Source organism: Pongo pygmaeus, chromosome 3 (assembly GCF_028885625.2).
Source record: "Pongo pygmaeus isolate AG05252 chromosome 3, NHGRI_mPonPyg2-v2.0_pri, whole genome shotgun sequence".
Taxonomy (NCBI): domain Eukaryota; kingdom Metazoa; phylum Chordata; class Mammalia; order Primates; family Hominidae; genus Pongo; species Pongo pygmaeus.
This window is the reverse complement of record NC_072376.2, coordinates 86,492,509-86,507,485: the sequence shown is the minus strand read 5'-3', so window position 1 is coordinate 86,507,485 and position 14,977 is coordinate 86,492,509. Positions and strand designations below refer to the sequence as shown.

General features: G+C 36.8%; 1 protein-coding gene across 12 annotated transcripts in view; it reads right to left on the bottom strand.

The window, feature by feature from the left end:
* The window catches only part of MTHFD2L (methylenetetrahydrofolate dehydrogenase (NADP+ dependent) 2 like), a 186,497-nt gene that overhangs the window by 14,555 nt on the left and 156,965 nt on the right, over positions 1–14,977 (bottom strand). For 11 of the 12 annotated variants that reach the window (XM_054484935.2, XM_054484934.2, XM_054484936.2 and 8 more), the window contains one exon: positions 6,978–7,103. The exons of the other annotated variant lie outside the window; for it this stretch is intronic. In XM_054484935.2, the coding sequence (XP_054340910.1) occupies positions 6,978–7,103 (126 nt within the window). The remainder of the gene's footprint in view (positions 1–6,977; positions 7,104–14,977) is intronic. 12 annotated transcript variants of the gene reach the window in all.

The following is a 14,977-nucleotide window of genomic DNA, read 5'->3' as shown; positions in this document are numbered from 1 at the left end:
ACCCTAAGTAAGAGATTAGTCTTCAAGTTCTTATGTAAAGTGTAAATTATTATTTACCAAAGTGTAGCCTCCCGTTCAGAGACTATGGATTCCACATCCCTTGTACTCCACACATGACTATATTCAGGTCCGTAGAAAGCTAGCAGATGTGATGCATGCACCTTCTAGTTCAATTTTATTAAAGATGGATTTTCTTGTTCTGGGCTCTCCCTTTCACTTTTCCTTAGAAGAGAACATAAATGAGGAGGCAATTCAACTTCAACCATGTGGATAAGGACAACACTCAGGTGGAACGGTGTTATGGGATGAATTGTGTCCCCTCTAAATTCAGATGTTGAAGTCTTAACCCCAGTACCTCACAATGTGACTGTTTCAGCAGACATAATCTTTAAAAACAAAATTAAGTTAAAATGAGGTTATTAGCATAGGGTCTAATCCAACCTTCTGAGAAGAGGAAATTTGGACATGGACACATACAGAGGGAAGACAATGAGAAGACACACAGAGAAAATGGCCATCTACCTGGCAATGTTGCCTCAGCAGAAACATCCCTACCAATCCCCTGATCCTGGACTTCCCGCCTCCAGAATTGTAAGAAGTAAATTTCTGTTTAAACCATTCTGTCTGTGGTACTTTGTTATGGCATCTCTGGAAAACTAATATAAACAGTGGGATAGGAGAAAACGGTATCCCTGAATGAAGCATAGCTGCCTAACTCCATTGACTGCCTCCCTAATTCCAGACTTTTATGGGAAAGAGCCAAATTATCTTTTTTTTTGAGACACAGTCTCACTGTGTCGCCTAGGCTGGAGTGCAGTGGCACGATCTCAGCTCACTGCAACCTCTGCCTCCCAGGTTCAAGCAATTCTCCTTCATCAGCCTCCTGAGTAGCTGGGATTACAGGAGTGCACCACCACACCTAGCGAATTTTTTATTTTTAGTAGAGACAGGGTTTCACCACATTGGCCAGACTTGTCCCGAACTCCTGACCTCAAGTGATCCACACTCCTCGGTCTCCCAACATGCTGAGATTTCAGGTGTGAGCCACCACGCCTGGCTAGCCAAATTATCTTGAGTCAATGCATTTTGATTTCCCTTTGTTATAGCCCTTCACCTATACTCAAGTATAATACTTAAAAGGAAAAAATGGAAACAACCTAAGAGTTTAACAATAGAAAAAGGATGAACCAAATAATGATATACGCACTGAACATAACCACAAACCAGAACCTCAGCATGGCAAATCAGTAAAACAAGTTTAAGTGCATAAGTCACATATATTCCTCAAACTATATAGTTGATGCATACATAAAATGTCTGGAAGCAACTCTAGTACAAAATATAATGATAATGTCAGTTGTGCTAGAGGAGTAGACATTCTTTTCCATAAAGTGTGACTTCTTTACTTTTGTAATTTAAACCAGTTTCATCAACAATATAATGTACCTTTACATTATATTGTTATCACCTTTACAAAGACTTACCACTTTAAATTTTACTATCCAATTATGTAAGACAGTAGAGAGAGGAAAGTCACTCTTAGACATTAACCTCATCTATTTTTATTTTAACAAAAATGCCTACACATCATTTCTCTTTCCTATCTCTTTGCTTTCTTTACAACACCAATTCCTTCCTGTCTATTTTATTCCTTGTTTTAGTATAAACCAATGAGTGGAAAGGCATTGTCAGAGTTGGAATACAGGGAGGAGAGATGGCAGGCAACAGGGAATAGACACTCCAGTTCTTATTCCACCTCAATCCCTGCAGGAAGCATCATAAAATTGAAGCAAAGCTACTAAAGCATCAAAAGGGTAGAGAAATGTCTTTGCGTTAGCTATGAGAAATAAATGAGGCCCAAGAATTCACTCATAAGAGCATGGTTAATTGAATTAACAGCATGGAAGTCATTAATTAGACTGTTTAGCTGACCAAATCCATTTGATGAATTAAGAACAGTATAATTAAGAGTTTTTGAGTCTAGGACTACATACTATTTTCCAATGTGTTATTCATAAGAAGCTATTTACTACTCATGGCACGTAATCTCATTTCTATCTTTTGAGAATACAGCCTTCTTTGTCAGAAATGTATGAAGTTTCTTTCAAAGCTACAATAGAAAATGGTTTAAAAAAATTGCCTGTGAAAGTAGGTATACCTAAGTGTAAAAAAGTAATAATCTACATAGCAAATATAAACTTATAAATGAATAATTATTCACTGCATGATTATTAGTAACGAAAAATAATTCTTAGACATGCAAAATAATGTTATCACAGATGCTTTTAAATACTGTTTCTTCTTTTAATGTCATAAGTTAGGAAGGAGGAAGTATGTTCAAGTAATAGAAGAGGAATGTTAAGCATTTGTCAGAAGCTGGACATATTGATGAACTGTCAAGTTCTGTAATTGGAAATCAATACAAAACAAAATAGCACTTCAATTTAGTAATAACCTTAAGGTCCTATTTATTTCCCAAAACATCCAGAGAGGCATGGCATTGCACGAAAGGCCTAACTTGGATGTATGTTGAGGAAAAGAACATAATGGTTGGCAAGGTGCTTAGCAAACATTACCTTCCACAGTGAACAACCTACCGGGACAGTAATAGTAATAGTGAGAAACTGCAACCAAACAACTGAATAATCATGTAGAGTGATTATGGCATTGGATATGAATTAGAACTACATGATCACTAATTTCATGAGATTTAATTGGACACAGAGAAAAATACAGGCAGTGCTCAGTTTTCACAGTAGTGTAAGACCACAAAGATGACTGTTGAAACAGTGTGAAGCAATTTTAATAGTCAATGGGAGAAATTATATTTGTTTAGTGACCTTTAAAAATTTTTTGTCAAAACATTAAAAGTTATCTTACTGTGGTTTATAAATGTATAGGGGATTAAAAATAGTAAAATTAATATTACTGATAATAGTAAAACAAATATTATTATTTACTAGTAGTAAAACTAATAGTAAAACTACTACTAACTACTAGCAAAATTAAACTAATATTTAAAAAAACGAATGCAATTTAAAATGTTGGAAACATTGAGAACTGAAGTGTTTTATTTCTCTGTAAACATTTCGCGAAGGATAGTTTGAATGGTGCTTGCCTTCTTTTGGTCATACAACTATGATTAGGAGCAAGCATCTTTTTTTTTTAAGTCTTTTTTTTTATTATACTTTAAGTTTTAGGGTACATGTGCACAACGTGCGGGTTTGTTACATATGTATACATGTGCCATGTTGGTGTGCTGCACCCATTAACTCGTCATTTACAGTAGGTATATCTCCTAATGCTATCCCTCCCCCCTCCCCCCACCCCACAACAGGCCCCGGTGTGTGATGTTCCCCTTCCTGTGTCCAAGTGTTCTCATTGTTCAGTTCCCACCTATGACTGAGAACATGCGGTGTTTGGTTTTTTGTCCTTTCGATAGTTTGCTGAGAATGATGGTTTCCAGCTTCATGCATGTCCCTACAAAAGACATGAACTCATCCTTTTTTATGGCTGCATAGTATTCCATGGTGTATATGTGCCACATTTTGTTAATCCAGTCTATCATTGATGGACATTTGGGTTGGTTCCAAGTCTTTGCTATTGTGAATAGTACTGAAATAAACATACGTGTGCATGTGTCTTTATAGCAGCATGATTTATAATCCTTTGGGTATATACCCAGTAATGGGATGGCTGAGTCAAATGGTATTTCTAGTTCTAGATCCCTGAGGAATCACCACACTGACTTCCACAATGGTTGAACTAGTTTACAGTCCCAGCAACAGTGTAAAAGTGTTCCTATTTCTCCACATCCTCTCCAGCACCTGTTGTTTCCTGATTTTTAGAGCTTTTGCACAGCAAAAGAAACTCCCATCAGAGTGAACAGGCAATGTACAGAATGGGAGAAAATTTTTGCAATCTGCTCATCTGATAAAGGGCTAATATGCAGAATCTACAAAGAACTCAAACAAATTTACAAGAAAAAAAACAAACAACCCCATCAACAAGTGGGCAAAGGATATGAACGGACACTTCTCAAAAGAAGACATTTATGCAGCCAAAAGACACATGAATAAATGCTCATCATCACTGGCCATCAGAGAAATGCAAATCAAAACCACAATGAGATACCATCTCACACCAGTTAGAAGGAGCAAGCATCTTTTCTATGCCTTGGTGAACTGGCAGATTCCTTTCTAAGTATGAGTCAGCTTCCAACATTTTATCCTTTGCCCTTTCAATGGCATGAAATATCACTGCAGATTCCTTTAATGTGAAGTTTTTTACATCCTCTGGGACATTGTCATCCTTTCCGTCACAGCCATTTTGTTCATTTATGTGGATAAATCATTCCCATCAATGTTATCTACTTTTAACTGGGTCACCCAGTTTTCTTTACTAATGAAACAAAGATTTCTGCAAGGATGATTTACTTCAACGACTGATTTTATCTACATCTGTTTTGTTTATCTTGGCTATAGTTATAGTGAAACTTTTCACCGATACTCACAAAGCAGCCACCACACTTTCCCTGTGGCAATTTGAAGCCAAATGTTACTTACGAGTTTTGTGGCATAACCCATCTTAAAGTTCCTCCCTCTCAGTTGGGGGATCATCCCTCACCTCAGGTTAAGTCCTGATGAACAACTTGAAGAGCAACATGTCAAAACCTATCACTTGCCTGCTCCTATGGGTGGCTGAGTCATGGCCTCACTGGCAAGGCCTTCTTTACCAAGTCCAGGTCCTCATTAGTACTCTGGTTCCATGAACCAGCAGGCTGGCAAGCTAGATACAACTAATCATATAGGTGTCTTTTATGATAGGATTAGAAAAGCTCGACCTTCCAGGTGAAAGTTTCTGTGCTTTTACATGATCATTTTGTAATGCTCTGTTGGATGTCCAAGATATGCCAAACAGCAGAGCTGAATGGAGCCACTAATATAATTGCTATCATTTAACTGATAGCACTGACAGCTAGTGAGATGGCAAAGCTACAGGGCAACAGGCTAGGTCTCCCAGCCCTATTCATCTCATATCTTTGTCTCTTTTCCATCTCCTTTTAAAATTTTTATATATACTTAGATATACAGAACTACAATTTGATTTAATAGTAATTAACAAGTTAGACTTCATGTGACATGAAGTGAGTATGTATATGTGCTACTAAGCATACACACCCACCAAAAATGCTCATGTAAAAATTGCTTTCAGAATACTTTTTACTTTCAGTAAAAAACATTCTTACTTAAAAAAGAAGAAAGCATGGAAGTTATATGAGACCAAAAAAATACTCTATGAGAGAAGAGTCTTGTAAAATGCGCTGAACTCAACAGCTGGGTAAGCTTGCCTTACAGGTAGTCAAGGTTGTGAACTGCAAACATCCGTGCTTTTCTTGCCTCAAGCTGGTTATCTCATGTTGTCAATGCCATCCGGGTGCATCACAAATGTGGTAATTTGCAATGAATGCATAATTATAATGTTATCAAGAAACAGAATGACAGTAAAGAAAATAAATAAGGCCAGGTTTTTAAAATAAAATGCACTTTACTCTTTCAAGTTAAGAAATTCAAATAAGTTACTCATATCTGGCCTAAGTGATTGAACATGAAAGATTAAACAAATAAATGAGGTCATTCCCTAGTGATTTCAGCATGTACACAACACACACACAGACATATGTATATACGTACAGATACACATGTTCATGTCAAGAGCCATCCTTGCTAGAATAGAGTTCCAACCATGTCAGAGACCCTATGTATTAGAGCCAATGAGGGCATCAGTGTTTTCTTTGGTAAGGTACATCTGTACTTTGCTCTTATTTACACCATTTTGTCTCTAAAACGCACTGTTGCACATATGTGTCCTTAGGGTTTTCTTTTTCTTTTAGGCTCAAATGGCTTACTTGGATCTGGTCCCTGATGTATCTTAGAATCTCACACATATAGGGCCAGTACCCTAGGACACTTCTAACTATCTGCATTTTCTATTTTACTCAACAATATGCTAGAACTTGGGTAAACCATCAGCTGATGACCAGGTTCTAAGTGAAAAATCAAAATCTAAATTACTTTTAAGATGGCATCACCTACTCTTTTCAGTTTCTCTGTAAGAAGGACACACCTATAACTAACAAAGTTCTTGATGTGGCACTGTACTTTTTGGCCAGAATAATCAGTCTTACACAAAAAATATTTCTAACATAAAAATGTCACCACTTAACTTTACTATATTCATGCCTTCATAGACATCTAAGACTCCTAGGCTACACTGAAAATCTGAATGCAGGTAAATATATGACAAAGGTAACGGAAGTAAAATCAGATTAGAGGGTCAGGCATCTAGAAATACTGGGGCCCAGTTTCCCCTTTTGTAAAGAGAAGACTGGATTAGAATTTTTTTTTACTACTACATATTTGTTGCCTTGTATCTTTCATTGACCACAAAAACTTTAGCTTAGTTCCTTTTCTTTATTCTCTCTAAAACACAAGTGAAAAACACTAACTTCAACTATCTAGATAACTACCTAGATCTGAAATATAGTTAGGGTTGGCAGACACACCCTAAGGTGCCTTCTGGCTCTAAGAGTGAATGGCTGAGCATAGAGCATATTTGACTAAGCGTAGAGTAAGATGTCAACTCCCAAAATTCAAAACTATTCCCAGGTCTATAAAAGGCCAGCTGTATTCTATCAATAAAAACTGTACTACAAGAAATTTGTTCCCTAAACCAAATATTAATGATACAATTAGAAGAGAGGGAGAAAAGGAAGAAAGGAAGGATGAAAGGGAGGGAAAGAGAGAGGGAGGGAGAAAGTAAATATTTAAGTCTGGTTAAACTCTTTTCCCTCAGAAGAAAGAGGTGATGATTAATAAGTTAATAATTCCCCCATAAATGAAACTTCTCTATTTTTAAAATATGTAAGGTGGAATTTTTTTATCTTCTTCACCTATCAAAAGATATTGGTTTATTACCTTCAAAGTCCACATCTCCAACTAATTTTGTCTTTCCTGTCACTGGATCGTGGACATAGTTGATACCCACATCAATTACAGCAGCACCTTCTTTAACCATATCAGACGTAATCAACTTTGGAATACCTGAAAACAAAAAGAGTTGTTTGTCCTTCAGCATAACAAAGGTGTATATATCTGTTTTGGTAGGCTTTAAAAATACACACACACACACACACACACACACACACACGCACGCACACACACATATATATATGTATGTGTAACACATCGTTCCTTAAAAAACAGGTCATTGATGATTTCTGATCTGAGAGAAGAACAAAGATGATTAAGGCAGCACATAAGGACTTCTGAGGATGAAATCCTGCAGGAGCTAGCCTCTCACCTCAGAGATCGCTCACCTGACATCACAGGGATACCTGCTTGAGCAGCATCCTTTTGTATGTCACATACTATGAATGGCATGGGGAGATTGCGGACATGAGACAGGCTCCTGCTGAGGTGTGGTGGAGTGGAGCACAGTGAAAGCAACTTGGAAATCGGAAGGAGGGAAAGAAAAAAGGGAGGAAGGGAGGGAGGAAGGGAGAGAGATGAGAGATAGGAAGGGAGGGGGAAAGAAAGAATGAAGATAATAATAATTCATATTCCCCAGGGTTGTCATAAACAGTAAAGTGCCATACTCATAATGGCATCTCATCAACTCCAAACGTGCAGTGCTAAGTGCTACCTTGAGCTTTCTTTTTATTTTTTCTTGGTTTCTTTGAATCACGATGTCCGTATATGATTCTGAAAGGTGTCATGTATAGTAAGCTCTCCTCAATATTGGTCTGTTTCAGTTTGAAAGATACATCTACAGAGATCTTATGCCACCATCTATTTCCTGCAATTATTTTCAAATTTTGTTTCAAATACAACAGTACCAGCTAACAATGGTTAATGTTCCAGTTTTTAAAAAAATAACATTGAACAATCCAACCACAAATTTAATAGATTAAAACAACAATTTATTATTATGTCTTATGGTTCTGTGGGTTGACTGAGTTCATCTGGATGCATCTGGCTTAGGATCTTTCACGTAATTGGAGTCAGATAGTGTCTGAAGCTAGAATCATCTAAAGACATGACCAGGCTAAGAGGACTCACTTACATGGTTGCAGTGGATGCTTGTGATTGGCTGGGAGCATAGCTAAGGCTGTCAACTGGAACACATACGCATGAACTCTCCATGGGGCTTGGTTTCTCACAGCCTGGCAGCTGGCTTCCAAGAGTGAGTGTTCCAGGAGACAAGAAGTATTAGTTACCAGCCTCTTAATGCTTGGACTGGGAAACTAGCATAATGTCACTTCTGTCATATACTATTGGTCAAGAAGTAACACGGTCCACTCAGATCAGGAAGAGGAACAGAGACTCCACTTCTCAATGGGAGGAGAATCAAAGACTCTGTGATCATCTTTATTATTCTATCACAATACTTCTAGTGGACATGGTGTTGGTAGGTGATGTTCTCACATTCGTATTCTAGATCTCTTGCAGGAAAAGCCTACCCGCTGCATTGTTAGAGACATTCTAGCACCTGTACTATCCGTTTAAGCATTACAGGTGGCTTAAATGTCACCTTGTAACTGTAACATGATTTTTACTGCTAGCAAGAGTTTAAAGGCTATAAACAAATGGTCAGTGTCAACATAGATATAGCTGTGGGATAGCTTCCTTAGTCTCATAACGGTGTAACAGAAGAGTCACCAATGTTTGAGATCTATTTTTCCCTTGCTTTCCTATCCTGTGATATAGAACTTATCTTTTTTATTGGTTCTGACATAGGTACTATTCATTGCTCCAGATAGTCATAAAATCCTGTTTCTTCTTGGCATCCAATAGAAAAAGAAGACATACATTGAGTATAGCTGCAGAAAAAAGTTCAAGATAAAAATATCCATAAAATAGTTATTATAGTCCAGCTACTATGCTAATGGCAAAGATCCCAATCTCCCTCTGATTATTATAACATCTCAGAGAATATTAAATGGCAATGAACAAATGGCAAAATTTTCAAAATAGAGGAAAGTGTGAGCTTGATTTTAATTCCCAGGAAAATTACAAAATGGAAAAAAACCTTAAATATTTGTCTGTTTTGGATAATGATGCTTTATATATCCACTGTAGAAAATTTGAAAAATATATAAAAATTTAACATGAAAATAAAAATCACTATTATCTTACTATCCAAAGAAAATAAGTATTAGTATTTTTAGTGTATTCCTTTCCAGGATTTCAAAATATTTATATATTAAATATAAAATATGAAACCTGTATTTCCTTAATATTGTGTCTCACTATGTATCTCACCACTCTGTCATTAAATTAAAATGTGAGCATTTTCCCATTTTATTTTATTTGAAAATGAGGAGCCATATGAACTAATTAATTATATGGATTACCATAAAAATGTATTCATTCCTGCAGTGTTTCTAATATTTTGCTATTATAAATAATGCAGTGATGGTCATTTATGTTCAGAAAATAATAGGTAATTTCTTAATTACAGCATTGAATTTTAGAAACCTTTTCACTGAACTCTTATGAATGGAAAAATGTAGGTTAGATGAAAGCATCTACTGGTAGAGTCATAGATAGCTAAATAACATATTATAAAACTGTTGACCAATGCATTTGTAAGGTCTATTGAGGTCTTCTGTGAAAAGTATTTGTCAATACCATGTTCAAATTTTTAATAAATAATTTGGAAGGACATATTGGCATTGTGATGGTTTTATCTTTGTTCTCCTCCAGATCCATTTTCACCTTTTTTCTGCTTTACTCTAGGCCAGTGGTGGGACTGATCCTTACAAAGGTCTTGTGTGCTTCTTATCTCTCTTGGAACCACATCATGGCCATGAAAACAAGCTCAAGCTAGCCTACTGAAGGATACAAGTACCATAGAGGAAAGCTGAGTCACTTTAGCTGAGGCCGTAATAGACTGATCAGCCCCCTGCCAACAACCAGTGATGGCAGATGCTTGATCAGGCCCCAGAAAGATCATCAGAAATGAGTGAGTCAAGGTCACAATAACTGATCAGCTGAACCATGGACTCAGGAAAAATTTTTTTAAAGGTAGTTGTTTGTTTTGTTTTTTAACATACTAGTAGCTATACAGCCCATATTTGCAAATGACACCAAATTGGACAGAATGGCTACTGGGTTGTAATTTTGGAATAATGGATTGTAATTATCAAGAAGAATCTGAATGGGAACAAATGTATAATTCTCATGAAGTGCTGTACTTGATTAAAAACTCAATACAAAACTAACATGGTCTCCAGATACAAGGATGTAATATTTTCCAATATATTTTTAGCAAACTCTCTGGAATAGTTGGTTGTACTTCAGAGGCTGGTCTAGGGAAGAATGGTTAGAACCAGTCTAGAAATCATGTCAAATTCTTATCACTTGCTATCAAACTAGCTGGTTCAATTGCTTATTACTGATCTGCAATAAGATAAAGTCTTGTGCCACAACATAGAGCAACTATCTCAATAAACACGGTTTAATTCAGCGAACTTTATTATTTTTTTGTAGCAAGAATTTTTCAATGAAATAAGTGGTGTGTTGATTTATAGTTTGGTGCAAGCTCCCTATCTTCTTGCAGACCTATAACATATGTGCAGATGGTAAGAAATAGTCACAGACCATCACCAGTGCACTGACCACACAGTGAAACCCTCTGCACTAGAGGAATGGTTAAATGAACTTAGGCTACCTATCTCAGAAACAAACAAACAAACAAACAAACAAACAAATGCATACACCTAAAAACAAAATGAGAAAACCCCAATAACTGTAGTAGTTTCTTCAATATGTTAAACTGCAAATCAGGAAGATTTTACTCTATATGGTTTTGGAGAGAAGAAAGGAAAAAACACAAAGGGAGGGAGTATATTTTAGCTCAGTATAAAGAATATTCTAAGGATAATATACCACAAAGAGAAACTGTATAGTGCCCTTATTCCTTATTAGCAATATTCAAAATAAAGAAGGGATTGAACTGGGAAGGTTAGTTGTAGGAGGACAAATCCCCAGATGACCTTGGCTGCCTCAGCTCTTTCCCCTGTCACTTAACAGTGACTTTCTCTTTATCCCATTCTAGTTCTAGAATGGGGCATCCTAGTAACTAGAATGGGGCATCTTGAGATAAAGAGAAAGTGTTGGGTACAACCTAAGCTATGTCCTCCTCCCTCCTAGAACGGGATGCTCCTCAGTGCTTCAGCTCAGCAATTCAAGTGGTATCTAGGGTGTATTGAGCTCCCTCAGCTGTGTCACAGTGGGGCAAGCACAGATGAGACTCCATTCGCTGTAGGCAGTTTCCTGAGCCTTGGGAAGCTGGCTCACCAAGGATTCTAGGCTTCTGTTTATTCTTGCTGCATATCTGTGAAAAAAAAATCTGCTTTGGCTGATTTGTGTGAGTGTTCTGTCTCACCATTCTTATGCAAGCGATAGAGGTACTGGGACCCCTTTTGCTCCTCCATGCTGTCCTCATGGTGTTTGAACTACAAAAGCATCTAGGTCTTCTCTAAGCTTCTGCCAGACTTACAAACTTCTGTATTAGTTATGCCTTTCAATTCTATGATTTAAACATTCTCCTTTGTCTTTCAAATTTTAAAAAAACCTCTTCTTTCTTTTCCCAAGTAATTCATTTCTGAAGTTGTGTTGACCTTTGACTCTATCATTCATTCTACTTAAGAAGATAGAGAATTATATAAATTATATTTAATGGTTGGAATTATGACAAACATACAAAATCTCTATTTTAGTTATGCTAAACACACTAAGTAGTCTACTTACATTGCTGTCTTGTAGAGGCAAATGATCAGAAGCATATAGTTGTTCAATCAGTGTATTTTTATAGATATTGAAAAGAAAGTTCTTAGACTTAATGTGTTTAATTCCCCAAGTATACAAATGCAATATAAATTCTTGTCATTGGATAAAATAGAATCAAAATCGATTTAAATATTAGATAAATAAAAGACATATACCATTAGGATACACAGTCCAGATATTTTTTTGTTAGAGCTGAAAATAAATGATTTCAAGTGAATGATTCCTATGAGCTTTACTTTTTCTGTTGTTGCTATCATAATTCCATGGGAACCAATCCTTAATTTTTATATATAATTTGAGGGCTCAAGCATTATATGTGAGAACCAAAACCATCTATGCTCACATAGCTTATATATTATAAGCTGTAATATTAACATTATTTTATTATTCAGCTGTCTTCATCTACATAACTTTCTTACTCCAGGAAACTCTTGCTCAGAAAGATGAAAGATGAAAGTGATTTTGTCTCAGGAACTTACGAAAAACTCATTTAATGAATATCAAATCTTTTGATGTTTCAGTAGGTAGCATCAAACAGCTGATTCTGTAGGATGTTTTGAAACTCTTGCTTCAAAACCCTCTCTTTGTATCCACCAATCCTAAACTTTCATATTATAATCATCCAATTCTAAGCAAGCCTCCATAAGGCATGTTAAAAGACTTGCCTTGCAATACCACTCAGGACATAGGCATGGACAAAGACTTATAATGAAATCACCAAAAGCAATTGCAACAAAAGCTAAAATCGACAAATGGGATGTAAATAAACTAAAGTGCTTCCGCACAGCAAAAGAAACTATCATCAGAGTGAACAGGCAACATACAGAATAGGAGAAAATTTTTTCAATCCACCATATGACAAAGGTCTAATATCCAGAATTTACAACGAATTTTAAAAAATTTACAAGAAAAAAACAAACAACCCCATCAAAAAGTGGGCAAAGGATATGAACAGGTGCTCCTCAAAAGAAGACATTTACGTGGCCAACATACATATGAAAAAAAAGCTCAACATCACTGATCATTAGAGAAATGCAAATCAAAAGCACAACGAGATACCATCTCACACCAGTCAGAAAGGGAATTACTAAAAAGTCAAGAAACAACATGCTGGTGAGGCAGTGGAGAAATAGGAACCCTTTTATATTGTTAGTGGGAATATAAATTAGTTCAACCATTGTGGAAGACAGTGTGGTGATTCCTCAAGGATCTAGAACCAGAAATACCATTTGACCCAGCAATCCCATTACTGGCTATATATCCAAGGGATTATAAATCATTCTCTTATAAAGACACATGCACACATATATTTATTGCAGCACTATTTACAATAACAAAGACTTGGAACCAACCCAAATGCCCATCAATGATAGACTGGATAAAGAAAATGTGGTACATATACACTGTGGAATACTATGCAGCCACAAAAGGGAAGGAGATCATGTCCTTTGCAGGGACATGGATGAAGCTGGAAGCCATCATCCTCAGCAAACTAGCACAGGAACGGAAAACCAAATACTGCATGTTCTCATTCATAAGTGGGAGTTGAAGAATGAGAACACATGGAACAGGAAAGGGAACAACAGACATTGGGGCCTGTTGGGGGTGGGGTGAGCATCAGGACAAATAGCTAACCTATGCAGGGCTTAAAACCTAGGTGATGGGTTGATAGGTGCAGCAAACGACCATGGCATACGGATACCTATGTAACAAACCTGCACATTCTGCACATGTATCCTGGAACTTAAAGTAGAAAAATTAAAAAATAAAGACTTGCTTTGAAACAAACTCTAATATCTTATAAATATTTCAACTTTGCCCCCACACCCTAACATGTTACTAAGTTTAACTGGCTCTCCGGGAGAAAAAATGTCTCTGATGTGTAGAATTTGATGATTTCTATAACATAAATGGTCCTACCATGGCTGACTTCAAGTTACTAATGTGACCTCACTGAACATGGATTGGGGAAGAGATGCTCAGAATCAATCTCACAGGCTGGTGGAGCAAGCTTCAGCATACCACTGCTATAAGGCTCTGTCAATGCAGTTCTCACCCATGCTACAGTAACCAGAAACTAAGATTTGTCATATCATTGAATTGTTTGGGTGATATTTTTGGGGAACCAGCATTCAATAATCTTAAAGATCCAGAAAGATCTAGTGAAGAACTTCTGTTGTAAATGATCCAAGACTTGAGTCAAAAAGCAGGAGTGCCTTGTGGCGTATTGAGCTTCCTTTTAGGGTAAGGAGTTGCTGGTCTCTCCTACTGTTACGATGAGGTATGGCTCACATTGAGTCTGACCTCTTATATATTTTGTTACTTAAAGTTCCCCATGAACTGCATTTATTTTGTCTTCTATGAATAAGAAGCCCTTTTTAAGGAATCCTTTGATTGATCAGATTTGAATAACTTTTATCCTTGGTAGAAATCAGTTTTATTATTAACTACACTATATATCTCTATCCGTATCATTTTTTTGTATCTCTATAAAAGCAAAGTTCACAGAAAGGGAATGGGTGTAAACCAGATAAATCCATCCTCAAACTAACTTTGACAGGCTGGGCGTAGTGGCTTATGCCTGTAATCCCAGCACTTTGGGAGGCTGAAGGAGGTGTATCACTTGAGGTCAGGGGTTTGAGACCAGCCTGGCCAACATGGTGAAACCCCATCTCTACTTGAAAAAAAAAAAAGAAAGAAAAGAAAATCAAACAGTTCTTGAGGACTGAGAAATTCAGAAAGTTCCTCTGAACTATGGAAAACTCTGGAAAAATTTTGCCTCAAGGTCACTTACCAAAATCTTATGAGTGCTTTTCCCAGTCTGTCTCGTGAAATCTCTCCAAACCTTACTATCTGTGAAAACTGCACATGTGTGAGGTTTGCACCTGGAGAAGGCCCAGCCATCAGGCCATGGGGGGCTGAGGCAGGAGGTACACAGCAGTACTTTCACCTGATGGTTCCTAGACTCTGCTGGACTTGGCTCAGTTTAAACCGAAGACCATTCCCCCTCTGACAGACTCTTTCTTTGTACATCTATTTGTACCATAACATAAATTCTTATATTTATTATCTTTCTAAATGGCTTAGTTTCACTAAAGATAATTTAGAATTATAATAGACAT